Genomic DNA, 20,056 nt, shown 5'->3' with positions numbered 1-20,056 from the left:
CTATTTCAAAGATTCTTTATCACTATTTGTTAGTCATGGTTTTCAGAAATAAAGGGTAAAACTTAATTTAAAAAATTATTAAGAGGGCCCCTGGATGGCTCAGTTGGTTGAACATCCAACTTCAGCTCAGGTCTTGATCTCACAACTCCTGAGTTTGAGCCCTGGACTGGGCTCTGTGCTGACAGCTCAGAGCCTGGAGTCTGCTTCTGATTCTGTGTCTCCCTCGCTCTCTGCCCCTCCCCCACTTGTGCTCTGTCTCTCTCAAAAATAAGTAAACATTAATTTTTTTTAATTAACTAGTGAATATTCAATTTCAACTAATGTATTAGCTATTTAGGAGGAATATGTTCCAAGTGCATTTTTTATTGTTAAGTCTAAATACTTTTGGGAAAAAACTTAATCACATTTAGACTTTTTTTTGTCCTTCCATGACTTGAAAATATCATTTGTTTTAACTGCACTTTATTTATTAACTTTCTGTGATTTATATTAAAATAAGACAGTAAATCTACAAATATGATAGTTTTATGTATCATGATCATAATACTGAGACATTAATGTTCACATATTCTAGGACAAAAACTATTAGAAGACAGCCTATTATCAATGGAGGAATCAATGTAGAAATTGGCAATCCATCTTATAACATGTATGAGGTGGATCATGATCACAACGATGGAGGTCTTTTAGATCCTGGGTTTATGGTAGATGCAACAAAGGTAATATGTTTTAAGACGATGGACAGACAGTAAGCACTAACATTCTTGAGTTGCTTATCTGTAATACAGTCCTTAATTTTATCAGCATTTCTTTTATCTGAAGTTATAGTAAAGAACTTTAGGATGCATTGAATGTTATAGTCTCTTTTAAAGAAAAAATAAAATTAAGGCCTGCATTCACCTGAAGCATGAAGTTAAGATAACATGTTTTGGAAAATATATATTTATTCATTCATTTCATTTATATAAGTATAATTTACTTAAAATAATGTCTTATTCAAATATGTTGAGATGCTAGTACATCTATATATACAGCGTAGTAGAAAAATACTGTCTGATTTATTTTTTAATAATAAGAGTGCAGTACTTCATTGCCACAATAAGTATTTTATTTCCATTAGTGCTTCATTGATTCAACTAAGCTGTGTCCTTGAATTTGCTTGTAATCAAATTACTTTTCTAAAATATTTTTTCTATCCACTAGAGTAACCCTCCTATTAATTTGGGTAATGTTGTGATACACATAGTCTAAAAATCTGCCTTTTTTGGGTAAAGTTTCTGTTATTATTGTATGCTCAGATTAGCACTTTTTAAGAGAAATAGATAAATGATACAATTCTCCAGATAAAGTAAACTTGTTAAGATTCACTATGTTGTATTATCTTCATATTTTGCATGATAATTATAGAATATTTTATTATGAATTAAGAGCATCATTTTGCTTATTATAGAATGATTTTCCTTAGCTTATTCATTCATTTATTGGATACTTATTTATTTTCTGATATTTTACAAGTGCTTTGTCCAAAAGGTACCTTTATATTGTAAATAATCAAAGTGAACAATCTATGTCTAAATGGTTTTGCACTCATAGCAAGAGCTGTTCCCAAAGATGTTGAATTACTGTCCCATTCATTCAAGCTAGTTCTGAATCTATGGCCACACTCTCTAAGCCTGAAAATGATGGTCAAACATTTGTTTCTCTGAAAAGGAATCAATTATTATTGCATGTATAAATTTTTACACTATCAGAGGCTATTGTAGTGATTTTTTCCTAATTAGAAATAAATTTACATTAATTATTAATTCATTAACTCCTACATTTTAAATCGTGAAATAAATCCTGGAAACCTAAGTGTCAGTGTTTTCTACTTAAAATTAAAAATCTATATACTTTGTGCACATTAGTATTTGGTAATTTTTCTATGAAGAAGAAAGACATCTTAAATAATAGAATTCTCATATTCTTTGAATTTTTCTTAGGAAAAAAAGTACAGTGTAAGTATAATATTAACTGATAAGGACCTACTTTATACAGTTTTCATAAGAAGGAGAGTTCTCATTTTCCCCATAATTTTTATTTCTGGTGATAGAATTAGGTAAATTTTGGATAAAGAAAATAGCTTTTCAGTACTCCATTTAAAAATTTTTCCACATTTACTCTACGAAGATAAAAACTATGCTTCAGTGCCCCTCAAATATACTTTTAATGTACTTTGCACATAACACTCAGTAAATATTTATTTACCAATTTGCTGACTGATTGACGAAAATTACCTTAATGCGACTTAAATGGCTGAGTCTAGTTAGCTTCTGATTTTTGAAATGTAAATATGAGTTGTTGCCTAAGAAGTAACTGCAAAAAACACAGCTAGTCCTATTAGGTATAAACACTTTTGGAAAGCAGAAGGCCACACCAAAGCAACCTTAATGATCAAATGTTTTTCATAGAGTATTTGCTGTGTCACAGTGGTTTGGTAGAGTCATGACGTGATCACATAAAAATTGTGTAACACATAAAGATGATTTTATAGAACAGTCATTTTCATTATTTTCAAAATGGATAAAATTTATATTTCAATCATACCTTCTAATCAAAATAACTGAAATAGTAAATAAAGTTAATAAAAAGATTTGCCTATGGAGGCAATTAGAGAATAGTTTGAAAATTACAAAAAAAAAGTGAAATTAGTATTTACTAATTCATCTCAAACCTTACTTATTTTCAATATTTTTACAAAAATGAGATCTTTATAGAGGAAAATAAAGAGGCAATATTGACCTAATTTTATACTTAAAATCTTTCTCTGAGACCCTTGCCCTTGTCCAAACTTTGTGATTATTCAATGTTAAGAGTTGATAATTTTTTTTCAATTCACCTTTAACGTACTTTAGAGTATGTATATTCATTAATATTTGTATGCTCTTCAACTTTTCATCCAGTACTTTTCCCCATTTTGGGCCACTAATGAATACTCTATCCTGAATATGAGTGTACCAGACTGGCTAATTCTGCCCCTAGACTCAGGAAACTCTAAAGTCAGTATTTTTGCATGAAGACTCAGTGAACTAGTATAAATAGTAATCCATCTGGAAAGCCCGATTTCCAAAACAGATTTTTTTTTAAATATCAAAGTTTTAATTTTTTAATTTTTTTAAATATACAGTGGTGATGAATCTTCAAATAGAAGCAGTCAGAGATTTAAGTCTTAAGAATGGGCTACTGTCAAAACTCTTCAAAGAGACAAAACTTTAAGTGAGGGATGCTTGTGGTTTTTTTCACAGAGCTGTTAGCAAAGATACAATTTATTTGGGAAGGATGAAGTTAAATAAATAGAAATGAATGCAGGTCTCTAGATGCATGGCATGTCTATCAGTAAGCTGCACATAATAGAAATGTCTACTTGTGAAGCACAGATCCAATATTAATAGTTTTTTTTTTCTTAATCTATTAAAGTTACTATGCATGCACTGTTCATGCCCCAGGGCTAATGATTTTTTATACTATTTTTATGACTTAATATGAGTTTATGTTAATGAAAATCATTCCATGATATTAGATCAGAAACTAAAATTCTCTGTTTACATACAGGCCAGGTACATAGGGGGAGGGTCCAGCGCTTTCAAGCTTCCACACACAGCGCCGCCCATCTACCTAAACTCTGATTTGAAAGGACCACTTACTGCTGGGGTGAGAGAAGCAAGTTCATTATTCCATATCCATTCCATCACAGAACCCCTCACAATGAAAGATGATGGCTAGACTTAGATAAGGGCTGTCTTTGAGTTTTAATTAACAAGAGGTTTAAAACAGCATTAAAATCAGGACTTATGTTTTATGTCTTGCCTATGCAAGATCATATATAAGACATGTTATCATTTTACACAAGCTATTAAGTAGAAATACCTCTTCTGCTGATTTTGAAAATGTCACAGCACTTTAACAATAAAAATGAGTATTGGCTATTCTTAGAAATCTCTAGTCAGAAATTTAAATAATTTAAACTGAAATTCATGTTTGATTTGATTTGCCTCCTATTAAGATGTTTTCTTGAGTGGATACAAGTTTGATATCCAATTAAATAAAAATATATTACAAAATGTGGTATCATATTGAGAAATTAGAAATGGTCTAATGAAACTCTTCTTAAACATTTTTTTTTAATTGAGTAACAAGTTTTTAGAGGAATGTACTCAGTCTACAGTTACATGGTGCATGGTGGATGAAAGAGGGATAAAATAGGGGTATCAAGATTCCTAGGGATGCATATGTTCTCCCTTGTACCTCTCTCCCATCAGCTGTTGTCCATTCTCATTCTTTATCATGTTTGTCTCATTCGCATGACTCAAAGATATATTTCTTGTTCGTAACTAAGATTTAGTGTTCTGCTTTTGGGAAGACGAAACAAAACTAAACAAAGACTAGGCAATGAATTCTTGGGTTAAGTTTCAACTCATAAAATCATGAACATTGCATGTTTTTCAACTGAAAGAGATCACTTCTTCTGCATGTCTCAATTCCACTTCACAGCGCTCTATGAAAATTAAGAAGACTGTGGACTTCACAATTCCTTGAAAGAATCCAAAATACTTCCTGTGATAAATACATATAGGTTGTCTGAAGCAAAAATATTGTCTTTATTTTAAAGTCTATTCCACCAATATACTTTACTGTTATTTTGTTTCCTATTTTTGACTTCATAGTGAAAAATTATAAGCCTCAAGCAATTAGATGACTTTCTGTAAACACATATTTCCTGCTGCTATGGCAATAAGGGGACAAACACATTGACTGGAAATGTGATGATTTGGTCTAATGTTTTACACTTTTAAATAAGTCTCAGTGAATATTGTTATCACAAAGATATCCTTGGGCTTTTACTATCATGTCAAAGCTCCACTTAGATTCCCAAGTTACCTGAAAAACGTACAATTATGTTTTAATCTGACACCATGCAGAAGTCAACTAAAGCCTGTCAACAAAATTTAAATTACATTTATATAATTACTATTTAGCAAATTAAATGTATTTCCTATAAATGTTGTTAACATTAAAAGACAAATATCCTAGAAAATAACTAATGTGTTCAAAACTGATAATAAAGTTGTATTTATCTCTTTCTTCTCTCCTTCAGCCAACAAATTACTCCAATCCAGTGTATGCAAAATTATATATGGATGGGCAAAACTGTCGAAACTCCTTAGGAAGTGTTGATGAAAGGAAAGAACTGCTTCCAAAGAAAATAGAAATTGGGATAAGAGAGACAGTGGCATAATCAGCTATAACCTTTTATATGCTGTAAAAATGTATAAAATATAAGGATGACTTTTGTATGTTCCAATAGTATTTTACTTGTTTTGGCATCAGCATTACCTCTTTCTTTATCTTTTTCCTGGTTAATTGTTTTCTGAGTTTTCTGGGTTTTGTTTTTTGCTGATGACGATTGACCATTTGTATGGTATTTTTATGAAAAAGAACTGCACTACAATACAATTTACAACAATGCTGCTGATATGATTCACCTTTGAATTTGTTAAAATTAAAAACAACATATTCCTTTGTAGTGTGAATATGAGCAATCTATTTTGTATGAAGTTTTTGGTTCTACTTAATCAACAAAGAGAGTCTCTGCACTTTTTCACTGTATGATCTGGAAGCTGTAAAACAATGTCATTTTATTTTTCCATTTAAACTGATGGAAGAATGATTGAATGGTCAACTCTCTTCTTTGTGCCCATTAAGATTGATTCAGACTGCTGAAAATATCCAGCCCTCACAAGTCCAGCATCACCTGCTTTAAAATTAGCCTTAGATTGCCACATGATAGATGAGAATTTTGAGGAAAAACTTTTAAAAACATATAAAATTAATAATGTGCATGGATACATACGACTACATTTGCCAAAATTTAGTGTACTCTATGTGATATACTAAACATATACACCCTGTAAACAATAGTTATATTTAGGTGGTAGAACATAGCAAAAACTATAATCAGAAGCGGAAAAACCACACCTGCTATGGAATAAGACCTTTTGTTCTCCCTCAGTCCTGAGGTCAACAGCCAGCAGAGAGCACAACAGGGCATTGGGTACACATGCCTTAGGAAGTTCTTCCCAGTCATGTGCATTTTGTGGAAGATTAACCCAACCCCTTACCACACAGAACACTGAACAATAATATATAAGCACACAAATTGATGACAGAATTTCAATTATGTGAATGCATTCTCTTTGCTAGGTCAAAAGGAACGGCAAAACAGCCATTGCCATGTAGAGTACTTGGGAAATATTTTCAATACACAATATGGCTAACCCATCACTTGCCCTATTCAAAATGTATTCTTAAAGGACTTTCCAAGTTATAGAAGAAAACTTATCTACCCCAACTCAAAGGTGGAGAGTAGAAATGCTGACCAGTTACTCTGGTACTCCGGTTTCTTTGGTTTATGCAAAACACATGGACCCCATTCACTCTTTTGTTTATTTGTTTTCAAATTTTGATTGAAACGAGTACAATTTATTTAAGTTGTATAAAAAGGATAGCATTTTTATACAGATATCTTTAAAGGCACAAAAGATTTATTCACAAGGTATGGAGGGCTTTTTGTTCCTCTGATAGACATGACTGACTTTTAGCTGTCATAATGTATTAACCTAACAGATGAAATATGTTTGTGGTTGCTCTTTATCCCTTTGTACAAGCATTAAAAAAAACTGCTGTTTTATAAAGAGACTTTTTGTTGTACTATGTGCATGCATACTACCTATTTCTAAACTTTGCCATATTGAGGCCTTTATAAACTATTGATTTATGTAATACTAGTGCAATTTTGCTTGAACGATGTTATGCATATCATAAACTTTTTCAGGTTCTTGTTTAAGTACATTTTTTAAATTGAACAGTATTTTTCATTTTGGTTATAATAGTCATTTTGCCTATGTTTCTACAATGAAGTGTTAAATACTTTATAAAAAATTGTTGACTGACTTATTTAAATGAAATTCTACATATTTAAGTGCTTGTGTTGGGTAATTTTTAAAAGAAAAGTCCTTTTTTTGTGCAGTGTAATATTCTTAGGAAACTATTTCAGTAAACATGAGACATAATTTCGTTACATCCTTAGAACATACTTTCTGGGGTAGGATTGATTTCATTACATCACTTATAAAAGCACAACAGAGAAAGCATTTTCCCTCTTCTTGAAGCAGAAACATTTTACTTTATATTTCCCCTCCATCTTACATTGCTTATTGCAGACTCTTGTATTGCAATAGAAAGAGAGGTGGGTTTTTTATCCAGTAGTGTGACAATTGTATTGAAATAAGCCAAAACTCTTCTGCCCTTCCCATTCTCAAAAAGTGTACTTTGTGCAAAACTCAGATTCCATTAGATGCTAGTTAGGCATTGTTTTGTGTTTGAATGGTTATTGCTATGCCTACTTGGAGTATCGGAATGGAGAAGTACATATAGGTGGGTCTGATTTACTGAAGCTATCACTGAGTTATGTTAGTTATATTATCTAAAGGGGCTTTTTGTATCAGAGCTTTATAAATGTAACTGAAATTATTATTTGAAAGAAACAGAACCTATAGACTGAAGTGATCTTAATACAATTAATAGTGGTATAAATATCTAGCAAATCATATATGATACACAACCAACAAACCAACACTCAGAATCTGGCACAGTGACCTGTTTTCTCACTAGGACATTGATGAAATCCATAGTTGAGAGAGCTCAGGATACTTTTTAACCCCTACATTCCATCTACATAGGTCGTTATGTCCACATTATGCTTCACCATCCCATGTTAGTTCATTCAAGTCTGCATCAGAGTTCATTGTCTTTCTTTCTGCCGTTACTTTGCCTTCAGTCCTTACAGGACAAAGATATTTTTTCAACTACTTAAATTATTTATATAGCTCTAGCTCTTTCTGTTTCAAGTCTCTTATGCAAGAAATTCAGGTGTATAATTCTCCTCCACAGTGACCATACTTTATAAATGCCATCACCAAAATGCTTCCTAAAATATACCTTTGAGCTCTGATGGAACATATTTTCTAAAAATGGGTGCTTCATTGTAAATTCTCCTTCCTACCCAAATGATTATTCATCCAAAGTAGGGGTTTTAAACCTTTTGATGTTTGGGGCCAGTTGATTCTCTGTTGTCCTTTACAAGGTTGGATAGTTAGGACTCTGCCTTCTGTCCATTAGATGCTACTAGTACCACCCAAAGTTGCAACAACCAAAATGCCTACAGACTTTGCCAAACTTCTCCTGAGGAACAAAACTGCACTTTTATTTAGAACAGGTGATCTAGAGCTATGTTCTGCCTTCCACTATTAAAAAAGTCTCAGCTGTAACAGCTAACCCTCAGCATCAAAATAATGGCACTCCCAAGTTTTTAAGTCTTTAATGCTTATGGTGCATGAGTTATAGAAATTTGGTATTAGTAAAGTGCCTGTACATTTAAAAAACAAAAAGCATCACTAAGGGACAAAAGTTTCACTTGGAAACTTTCACAATTTTGTGTAAATTGGGCCATTTTAGTTTATGTAACTTTTATTTGTGGCCATTTAATGTCATTAATGATTGTTTTATTTTGTTTTGTGCTTGATTATATGCTTGTTTTGTTGGTTCTTGAGGTTGAGATTTAAGCTTGTACTTTTTTTGTAGGGATGTTACTATTTTTATGATGACTCATATATGAAGTTCAATATTCAATGTATGTTATAGCTACCATAAATGAACTATAATATGCAAAATATCCACAATTTCCAAACCCTAACAGGAAAAATTGCTACATGTGATGAAGGGAATAGAAAAAAATACACTGCTTATTTGTCTTTATCCTTTCTTGTGTCCATATCTTCACATAGCTACTCTGGATATAAAATCTGATTCCTCTCTAAGAATACTACTACTATTTACAGAGTCAACTCTTTCGTGCAGTTTTACTTAAATTAAGAGACAAAGAATCCCACAGACTTGAGCAAAATATTAACTGACCACTTTTTGAAAGCTGTATTTTTCATCTTACACCACATTCCAATTCTCATCAGCTTATTTAATGGAAAATTTTCTCAATATTAGATGATATAATTTAATGTAAATTAGAGTCATTCTTTAAATAGAAATCCTTAAATTATAACTCATAAGAAAAGGAGACACTCAAGCACTTTTTGTGAAGCTGACTACTGGGTAATACAGAAAAAAAAATGATTTTGTTCTATGTATTTTGAATGTGAGAAAAACAAAAAGAGCCAGAAAATAGTTAATTTTCCACTCTGCTACCAATTCCATTGCTAACTTAACATATCCAAAAAGCTAACACATCGAGGAAAAGATAAAGTTAATTAACAACTACAGAAGTAGTTTTATTCAGAAAAACATTTAGTTTTTGATAATATCCAGGGGCCCAGGAACATGTACTTCATAATGTGCTGTACATGTATCTAGTCTAAAAAAAAAAGAAATGAAATAAGTTCTTTGGTTTAAATTTTCTGTATAGATATTACACCTAAGTGGCTGTAATTTATTCTGAAAAATAGTTTCTAGTGATATCATTTTTTTGTATCCAAAGTGATCAAAAATCAAAAGAAAAATTAGTACTAAAGATGGCCTATTTGATAAATTCTATGCTTAGAATGTATCCATTGTCTCTGACGGATAGTCTGCCCCTTTAGCTGGGGATTGTAAGATAACGGTGAACTTAAGCAATGCAGTACTGACGCTTTACTCATTTGTTCACTCCAAGATAATTTTTCAGCGTAACTTCTTCTGCAGTTTTAATACATAAAGTATGAGCCTCCTGATGCAATTGATTTCCAGACTATTCATGCCATAGTGGCTTGGAAACCAGTAATAAAACTGTTGTAAGCTTTTAAAAGATAATGTCCATGGTGAAAACCAGAGACATCTTATTCAGATCAGTAATTTAAGTATGAGTGAGAAAATATTTTTTCACACACAATAAACTGTGAAATATAATCAAGAAAAATAATGTAGGAGTTTGGAATATAAGGCTGCTTATGGAGATACTTAAAAGCAATACACAGAAGCACTTGAGTGGCTCAGTCGGTTAAGCTCAGTCCTGATTTTAGCTCAGGTCATGATCTCACGATTCATGGGATGAGCCCCACATCAGTCTCTGTGCTATCAGCATGGAGCCTGCTTGGGATTCTCTCTCTCCCACTCTGTCCACCCCCACTCTGTCTCACTCTCTCTCACAATAGAATAAACATGTAAAATATATATACAAAGTTTAGGTTTAGAGTGACTTGACTAATGAGCTAAACATTTCTCAGTGGATAATGTACAAAGATAGGTAGGAAAAAACTGGACAATGAGACTGCAAACAGAAGTAACCTCCATCCCTGCAGTCAGCTAGCATCAATGGTATCTTTGTGGAAATTTATGTAAATATACAACAACAACCACCTCATGTATTTTCACACACTGACTTTGATCTCCCATTAATTGTGAAGATGGCTCTGCTCTGCTATTTTATGTAAAATTCAATTATGTTTAGCTTCTCTGGATTATAATTTCAGTAGTCAGTACCCTTATCCAGAATGATAACTAATCCCTAGTTTCTTACTCCTAAATATAAAATCATATTTCTTTCCATTTGCTTCTTTTTCTACCCAAAGTGACAGTATAAGAAACCAATATTCCTCTTTGACTATTTTGTCATAACCTGTATTGCTTATTCCATTGTAAAAAAAATTTAGAAAATAAATATTAAAAAAAGAAAAATTACCACTAAGTTAAAGCACTAGAAATAACCAGTTACCATTTTTAAGAATTTTGATTTGTTGTAGATCATGCATAAATTTAAATTTTCTATCCCACTTTTAAAATATAACATTTAACATTGAAATATTTGGTTTTATGTCTTTCTCATGCTTTTATTTAATCACTTATTTTTATTCAGTTTCTGTCTACTTTTATTTTTTTAAATGTTTATTTATTTACTTTGAGAGAGAGAGAGAGAGAGAGATTGAGAATTCCAAGCTGTCTGTCTGCACTGTCACCACAGAGCCTAACACAGGGCTTGATCTCACAGACTGTGAGATCATGACCTGAGCTGAAATCAAAAGTTGGACACTTAACCGACTGAGCCACACAGGTGCCCCTCAATTTCTGTTTATTCTATGTTGATTTTATATTGCTTGGTTTTATTTTTCTCTCTTGATTTAAAAGTTATTCATTTATTATTTGTTTTACTGTTAGAATATTTTTAAAGTTAAAAGTATTTAACAATTAATCCAAAATTTAAAAATAAGTCTTTTTGTTTTTCTTTTAAGATGAGAAGTTTAGCATTCTTAGATTCTCCTAATCTAACTTGCCTTCATAGTCTTTGATATAGTTTGTGGTTTTATCTTCATAATATTTAACTGAATTTGTATTTTTACATTTTTTTGTCTTCTCTTTGTTATTTGGAAATTTTCAACTATTTTTACGTTTAGTATTTCTCTTTTAAAACTCATTATTCCTAGGGACTCCTGGGTGGCTCAGTTGGTTAAGCGTCCCACTCTTGATTTCAGCTCAGGTCATGATCTCTTGGGTCATAAGATCAAGCCCCGTGTCAGGCTCTGCATTGACAGCACAGAGTCGGCTTGGGATTCTCTCTCTCTCCCTCTCTCTGCCCCTCTTCCACTCTCTCTCCCTCTCAAAATAAATAAGCATTTTTCAAAATACCTTATCAATCCTTTTACTATATGATTTTTTCATTCTTAATTTCTCTGACTTATTTTATTGGTATATTTCATCAAACATCCTTATAAAAAACCTTCATCTGTGGTATATTGCTGAACTGTTGTATTTATACAAATATGTCTCCAAGACCTTAAAATACAAATGTCAACTCAACTCAGTGGAGCTTTTCGCTTCCTCTAAAATTAGGTTGCACCTGCCTCACACTATTTTCTGGTATTCAGTGTTGTTAAGGATAAGTCTGAGACCAAACAGATTTTTCTTTTTTGTGTAATATTTCTCCCTAGACTTAAAATCCCAAAGCTAATTATAATAAAAGTATTTTGCCACATATGTTTTTATTAATTTTTTCTACTTACAATCTGTTTTCATCTGAGATTCGTTTTCTTCAAGATGTCTTTATTATTTCTGTGCAGATTGTTATATTTACTACACAGAAACAATAGTTCCTAGGTTAAGTCTTTCTTTTTCTCACATATGTATCATTTTAATAATTTTTCTTGTTTTTCTTTTATTTTAAGAGAGATTTTCAGGTTTCTGACCTGCATTTTTAATTTTCTTTTTTCCCTGCAGACTCAACTGATTTTTCATGTGTGCATATATGCATGAGTCTCAGAATGAATTTTCCTTATTTTACTCAGCTTTGTTTTTAACTTAGTTTTTTATTGTCCCGTGTAGTGTATTTTCTTCTCAGAGCTTTCTGCCGAGGTGTCATAGTATCTATTTCCTGTGTCCTACTGACAATACCAAATAATTTCCAAAATTATCTTTTTCAACAATTCTGTAAGTCTTAGGCATGATGCCCTGATGTCTTTGTGCTATGAAATTAAAAAATAATAATAACAGTTCAAGATGCTTTTTATTTTCTCTTTTCTATTTACCAATGTTTAATTACAGATACAACATTCTACTTCCAGTGATGCCCAGTATACAATATTTATTTGTTTCCACATTCCATCAATTATATGCCTCTTACATAACTTTCTTGGGCCTATAACTGCAGGACTATTTCTCCCTCATTTATCCTAGTGGGTCTTTCCTAGAACCCTATATAATTATTTTCATACTCATATCCCTATATTTTTATTTACTTAAATAATGACAGAGAAGTACATGAAAACATCAATGCTCCTGTATACCATAATACCAGGATTCTTTCTGTAATTTACACTGAGTTATATTCCCAAATATCTTGTCTTATATTGTGCTCTAACCTTCTGTACATTTATTAGGGGAGAGACAGGCTTTTTTAGTGTATTCACACCAATTCCCTTTCTTGGAAACCGTCTCAGATATCTGCCCTATTTTCTGGCAGCATCACTCTTTGAAAGATAGTAGAACCTTGGATTGGTAGCAGTGACTGTTCAGTGGAAGGATGGCTAACAACTTCCTTTTCTAATACAGATCCCAAAACTTTGCATCTTGATACAGAGCATGGGGTTTGGGGAGGGGGGATGAGCTAAAAGGGTAAGGGGCATTAAGGAGTCTACTCCTGAATCATTGTTGCACTATATGCTACCTAATTTGGATGTATATTTAAAAAAATTAAATTAGGAGAGGTAGGGAAGATGGCAGTGTAGGAGGATGCTGGGCTCACCTCATCCTTCTGATCACTTAGATTCCATCCACATCGGCCTAAATAACCCAGAAAACTGCCAGAAGACTAGCAGAGCGGACTCTCTGGAGCCAAGCGTAGACAAGAGGCCCACGGAAACGGATAGGAAGGGCGGAAAGGTGGTGTGCACTATACAGACTGGCTCGTGGTAGAGCAGCAGCCCGCCCATCAAGGCAGAGCCCCAGAGTCTGACTTAAAAAGTGGAGGGGCCGGACTGCATGAGTTCTGACAGCCAGAGGGACTTACCATCTGGAATGTTGTAAGTCAACATCTCTGCTCGGAGAGCAGGAGGGCAAGAGGACACCTGGTGGGAAATGTGTTGAGCTCTGGAAGACAGAGCTTAGCTTAGAAAAAAACAAAGGCCCTGGCCAGTGCCATCTCCCTCTCCCATCCCCCAGCCGAAATCCCCAAGGGAACCAGTTCCTGTCACCAAACTTGCTTGCACCGCGCAAACACCCAACGCTGTGCTTCTGTGGATCCATCCCTCTGACGGGTCTGCCTCCCTCCTGGTGCTGCAGGGTTCCTCCTGAAGGAGCCCACTGAAAACAAAGGGAGCTAAGCCTACCCCTCCCACCCCTGTGCACCTTGCTGTTCCACCCTGGCTAATACGCCAGATCCCATTGACGCAGCACCACAAGCCAGGCAGTGTGCAAGTAGCCCAGACAGGGGCCACACCACTCCACAGTGAGTCCTGCTCCTGGGAGAGGGGAAGATAAGGTACACAGCAGTCTGACTGTGGCCCCAGCGGTGGGCTGGGGGCAGACATGGGGTCTGACTGCGGCCCCGCCCACCAGCACAAGTTACTCCGGACAACACAGGGGAAGTGCTCTGCAGTTGGGAGCCACCACAGGGACTACATAAAATGAAGAAATGGAAGAACTCTCCTCAAAAGAAACTCAAGGAAGTAGCGACAGCTAACAAATTGATCAAAAACGACTTAAGTAATATAACAGAACAAAAATTGAGAATAATAGTCATGAAATTAATCGCTGGTCTTGAAAAAAGCATAGAGGACAGCAGAGAATCTATTGCTACAGAGATCAAGGGACTACGAAATAGTCATGAGGAGCTAAAAAATGCTATAAATGAGGTACAAAATAGAATGCAGGTGGCCATAGCACAGATTGAAGCGGCAGAAGAGAGAATAGGTGAATTAGAAGATACAATTAATGGAAAAAGAGGAAGCTGAGAAAAAGAGGGATAAAAATTCCAGGAGTATGAGGGGAGAATTAGAGAACTAAGTGATGCAATCAAACTGAACAATATCTGTATCATAGGAATTCCAGAAGAGAAAGAGAGAAAGAAAGGGGTGAAGGTATAACTGAACAAATTATAGCTGAGAACCTTCCTGATCAGGGGAAGGAGAAAGGCAATGAAATCCAAGAGGCACAGAGAAATCCCTTCAGACATAACTTGAATTGATCTTCTGCACAACATATCATACTGAACCTAGCAAAATACAAGGATAAAGAGAAAAATCTGAGAGCAGCTAGGGATAAACAGGCTCTAACTTACACAGGGAGACTCATGAGACTAGGGGCAGATCTATCTACTGAAACTTGGCAGGCCAGAAAGGAATGGCAGGAAATCTTCATTGTGATGAACAGAAAAAATATGCAGCTGAGAATCCTTTATCCAGCAAGTCTGTTATTCAAAATAGAAGGAGAGATAAAGGTCTTCCCAAACAAACAAAAACTGAAGGTATTTGTCACCACTAAACCAGCCCTACAAGAGATCCTAAGGGGGATTCTGTGAGTGAAATGTTGCAAGGACCACAAAGTATCAGACATAACTACAAGCATGAAACATACAGACATCACGATGACTCTAAACCCATATCTTTCTATGATAACACTGAATGTAAATGGACTAAATGCTCCAACCAAAAGACATAGGGTATCAGAATGGATAAAAAAAAAAAAAAAAAAAAAACCAACCAAGACCCATGTATTTGCTGTCTACAAGAGACTCATTTTAGACCTGAGGACATCATCAGATTGAAAGTGAGGGGATGGAGAACTATCATGCTACTGGAAGTCAAAAGAAAGCTGGAATAGCCATACTTATATCAGAAAAACTAGACTTTAAATTAAAGGCTGTAACAAGAGATGAAAAAGGACATTATATAATAATTACAGGGTCTATCCATCAGGAAGAGCTAACAATTATAAAAGTCTATGCGCCGAATACAGGAGCCCCCAAATATATAAAACAATTAATCACAAACATAAGCAACCTTATTGATAAGAATGTGGTAATTGCAGGGGACTTTAATACTCCACTTATAACAATGGATAGATCATTTAGACATAAGATCAATAAATAAACAAGGGCCCTGAATGATACATTGGATCAGATGGATTTGACAGATATATTTACAACTCTGTATCCTAAAGAAACAGAATATACTCTCTTCTCGAGTGCACCTGGAACATTCTCCAAGATGGATCACATACTGGGTCACAAAACAGCCTTTCATAAGTATACAAAAACTGAGATCATACCATGCACACTTTCAGACCACAATGCTATGAAGCTTGAAATCAACCACAGGAAAAAGTCTGGAAAACCTCCAAAAGCATGGAGGTTAAACACCCTAGTAAAGAATGAATGGGCCAGCCAGGCAATTAGAGAAGAAATTAAAAAATATATGGAAACAAATGAAAATGAAAATACAACAATCCAAATGCTTTGGGATGCAGCAAAGGCAGTCCTGAGAGGAATATACATTGCAATCCAGGCCTATCTCAAGAAACAAGAAAAATCCCAAATACAATATCTAACAGCACACCTAAAGGAAATAGAGCAGAACAGCAAAGACACCCCAAACCCAGCAGAAGAAGAGAAATAATAAAGATCAGGGCAGAAATAAACAATATAGAATCTAAAAAAACTGTACAGCAGATCAACGAAACCAAGAGTTGGTTTTTTTAAAAAATAAACAAAATTGATAAACCTTTAGCCAGGCTCTTCAAAAAGCAAAGGGAGAGGACCCAGATAGATAAAATCATGAATGAAAATGGAATTATTACAACCAATCCCTCAGAAATACAAGCTATTATCAGGGAATACTATGAAAAATTATATGCCAACAAACTGGACAACCTGGAAGAAATGGACAAATTCCTATGCACACACCCACTTCCAAAACTCAAACACGAAGAAATAGAAAACTTAAGCAGAAATAGAAAACTTAAGCAGCAAAGATTGTTATCAAAAATCTCCCAACAAATAAGAGTCCAGGACCAGTTGTCTTTCCTGGGGAATTCTACCAGACATTTAAAGCAGATAATATCTCTCCTTCTCAAGTTCTTCCAAAAAATAGAAAGGGAAGGAAAACTTCAAGACTCATTCTATGAAGCCAGCATTACTTTTATTCCCAAACCAGACAGACACCCAGCAAAAAAAAGAGAGCTACAGGCCAATATCCCTGATGAATATGGGTGCAAAAATTCTCAACAAGATACTAGCAAATCAAATTCAACAGCATATAAAAAGAATTATTCACCATGATCAAGTGGGATTCATTACTGGGCTGCAGGGCTGGTTCAACATTCGTAAATCAATCAATGTGATACATCACATTAATAAAAGAAAAGAACCATATGATCCTGTCAAACGATTCAGAAAAGGCATTTGACAAAATTCAGCATCCTTTTTTAATAAAAACCCTCAAGGGGCGCCTGGGTGGCTCAGTCGGTTGAGCGTCTGACTTCGCTCAGGTCACGATCTCACGGTCCGTGAGTTTGAGCCCCGCATCAGGCTCTGTGCTGACAGCTCAGAGCCTGGAGCCTGCTTCGGATTCTGTGTCTCCCTCTCTCTCTGGCCCTCCCCCCGTTCATGCTCTGTCTCTCTCTGTCTCAAAAATAAATAAATGTTAAAAAAATTTTTTTAAATAAAAACCCTCAAGAAAGTCGGGATAGAAGGAATATACTTAAACATCATAAAAGCCATTTATGAAAAGCCCACAGCTAACATCATCCTCAATGGGGAAAACTGAGAGCTTTCCCCCTGAGATCAGGAACACGACAGGGATGTCCACTCTCACTACTGTTTTTTAACATAGTGATGTAAGTTCTAACATCAGCAATCAGACAACAAAAGGAAATCAAAGGCATCAAAATTGGCAAAGATGAAGTTAAGCTTTCACTTTTTGCAGATGACATATTATACATGGAAAACCGGAAAGACCCCACCAAAAGTCTGCTAGAACTGATAGAAGTATTCAGCAAAGTCGCAGGATACAAAATCAAGGTACAGAAATCAGTTGCATTCTTATACACTAACAATGAAGCAACAGAAAGACAAATAAAGAAACTGATCCCATTCACAATTGCACCAAGAAGTATAAAATACCTAGGAATAAACCTAACCAAAGATGTAAAACATCTGTATGCTGAAAACTATAGAAAGCTTAGGAAGGTAATTGAAGAAGATATAAAGAAATGGAAAGACATTCTATGTTCATGGATAGGAAGAATAAATATTGTTAAACGTCAATACTACCCAAAGCTATCTGCCCATTCAATGCAATCCCGATCAAAATTGCACCAGCATTCTTCTCGAAGCTAGAACAAGCAATCCTAAAATTTGTATGGAACCACAAAAGACCCCAAAATAGTCAAAGTAATATTGAAGAAGAAGACCAAAGCGGGAGGTATCACAATCCCAGACTTTAGCCTCTACTACAAAGCTGTCATCATCAAGACAGCATGGTATTGGCACAAAAACAGACACATAGACTAATGGAATAGAATAGAAATACCAGAACTAGACCCACAAAAGTATGGCCAACTAATCTTTGACAAAGCAGGAAAGAATATCCAGTGGAAAAAAAGACGGTCTCTTTAACAAATGGTGCTGGGAGAACTGGACAGCAACATGCAGAAGGTTGAAACTAGACCACTTTCTCACACCATTCACAAAAATAAACTCAAAATGGATAAAGGACCTCAATGTGAGACAGGACACCATCAAAACCCTAGAGGAGAAATCAGGAAAAAACCTCTCTGACCTCAGCCGCAGCAATTTCTTACTTGACACATCTCCAAAGGCAAGGGAATTAAAAGCAAAAATGAATTATTGGGACCTCATGAAGATAAAAAGCTTCTGCACTGTAAAGGAAACAATCAACAAAACTAAAAGGCAACCAACAGAATGGGAAAAGATATTTGCAAATAAAATATCAGACAAAGGGCTAGTATCCAAAATCTATAAAGAACTCCCCAAACTCCACACCCGGAAAACAAATAATGCAGTGAAGGAATGAGCAGACAACATGAATAGGTACTTCTCTAAAGAAGACATCCAGGTGGCCAACAGGCACATGAAAAGATGCTCAATGTCGCTCCTCATCAGGGAAATACAAATCAAAACCACACTCAGATATCACCTCACTTCCATCAGAGTGGCTAAAATGAACAAATCAGTAGACTATAGATGCTGGAGAGGATGTGGAAAAATGGGAACCCTCTTGCACTGTTGGTGGGAATGCAAACTGGTACAGCCACTCTGGCAAACGGTGTGAAGGTTCCTCAGAAAATTAAAAATAGACCTACCCTATGACCCAGCAATAGCACTGCTAGGAATTGACCCAAGGGATACAGGAGTGCTGATGCATAGGGGCACTTGTACCCCAATGTTTATAGCAGCACTTTCAACAATAGCCAAATTGCGGAAAGAGCCTCAATGCCCATCAACTGATGAATGGATAAAAAAAAATTGTGGTTTATATACACAATGGAATACTACTTAGCAATGAGAAAGAATGAAATATGGCCTTTTGTAGCAACGTGGATGGAACTGGAGAGTGTTATGCTAAGTGAAATAAGGCATACAGAGAAAGAGAGACACCATATGTTTTCACTCTTATGTGGATCCTGAGAAACTTAACAGAAGACCATGGGGGAGGGGAAGGAAAAAAAAAAAAGAGAGGGAGGGAGCCAAACCATAAGAAGCTCTTAAAAACTGACAACAAACTGAGGGTTTGGGAGGGTTTGGGAGAACAAACTGATGGGGAGTGGGAGGGAGGAGAGGGTGGGTGATGGGTATTGAGGAGGCCACCTGTTAGCAAGAGCATGGGGTATTGTATGGAAACCAATTTGACAATAAATTTCATATTAAAAAAAAATTAAACTAAAAAGGAAGAAAAAAAACTTGGCCTCTGTGCTTAGTGTATGTATTAGCTTTCTACTGCTGCCATAACAAATTACCACAAATTTACCATGTACAACTTTCCAGTTCTGCAGATAAGAGGTCTACTTTGGCCTGACTAGATTCTCTGCTCCAGCCTTCACAAGTCAAAATTAAGGTATACACTATGTGAGTTCTTATCCATAGCTCTGGGACGGGTTGCTTCCAAGCTCATTAAGATCCATAGCAGAACCTAGTTTCTTGCAGTTGTAGAACCAAGGTTTCAGGTTCCTTGCTGGCTGTCAAGTGGGTCCAACTTTAGTACCCAGAGGTATCTCTCTGGTCCTTGTATATAGGCCTCTATGTCCCAGAACTATGTTTGATATTTCCCTCATGCTAATAGTATCCCTGGTTTAACTTCTACTGATCCCTACCCCTTCAGTCAGAAGAAGCTCTTCATGTTTAAGGGCTCATGTGATTAGATTGAATCATCCTGGATAATATCTTCATTTTAGGTTCCACAGCCTTAAATAAGTCTGCAAAGTCCCTTCTTCTACGTAAGAGAACATATTCACAGATTTGAAGGAT

General features: G+C 35.1%; 1 protein-coding gene and 1 long non-coding RNA gene across 5 annotated transcripts in view; one reads left to right on the top strand and one right to left on the bottom strand.

The window, feature by feature from the left end:
• LRP1B (LDL receptor related protein 1B) overlaps positions 1-6,897 on the top strand; it is a 1,862,224-nt gene extending 1,855,327 nt beyond the window's left edge. For 2 of the 3 annotated variants that reach the window (XM_053214982.1, XM_053214984.1), the window contains 3 exons: positions 575-719; positions 3,592-3,690; positions 5,135-6,897. In XM_053214982.1, the coding sequence (XP_053070957.1) occupies positions 575-719; positions 3,592-3,690; positions 5,135-5,275 (385 nt within the window). In that variant the 3' untranslated portion in view covers positions 5,276-6,897. The remainder of the gene's footprint in view (positions 1-574; positions 720-3,591; positions 3,691-5,134) is intronic. The other variant, XM_053214983.1, reaches the window with a different exon arrangement.
• The window catches only part of LOC128314020 (uncharacterized), a 54,963-nt gene that overhangs the window by 16,297 nt on the left and 18,610 nt on the right, over positions 1-20,056 (bottom strand). The gene's annotated exons all lie outside the window — the stretch shown is intronic.

The sequence above is a fragment of the Acinonyx jubatus genome, chromosome C1 (genome assembly GCF_027475565.1).
Source record: "Acinonyx jubatus isolate Ajub_Pintada_27869175 chromosome C1, VMU_Ajub_asm_v1.0, whole genome shotgun sequence".
NCBI classification, from domain to species: Eukaryota; Metazoa; Chordata; class Mammalia; order Carnivora; family Felidae; genus Acinonyx; species Acinonyx jubatus.
Note: the sequence above shows the minus strand (reverse complement) of the source record. Positions and strands in the feature narration are given on the sequence as shown.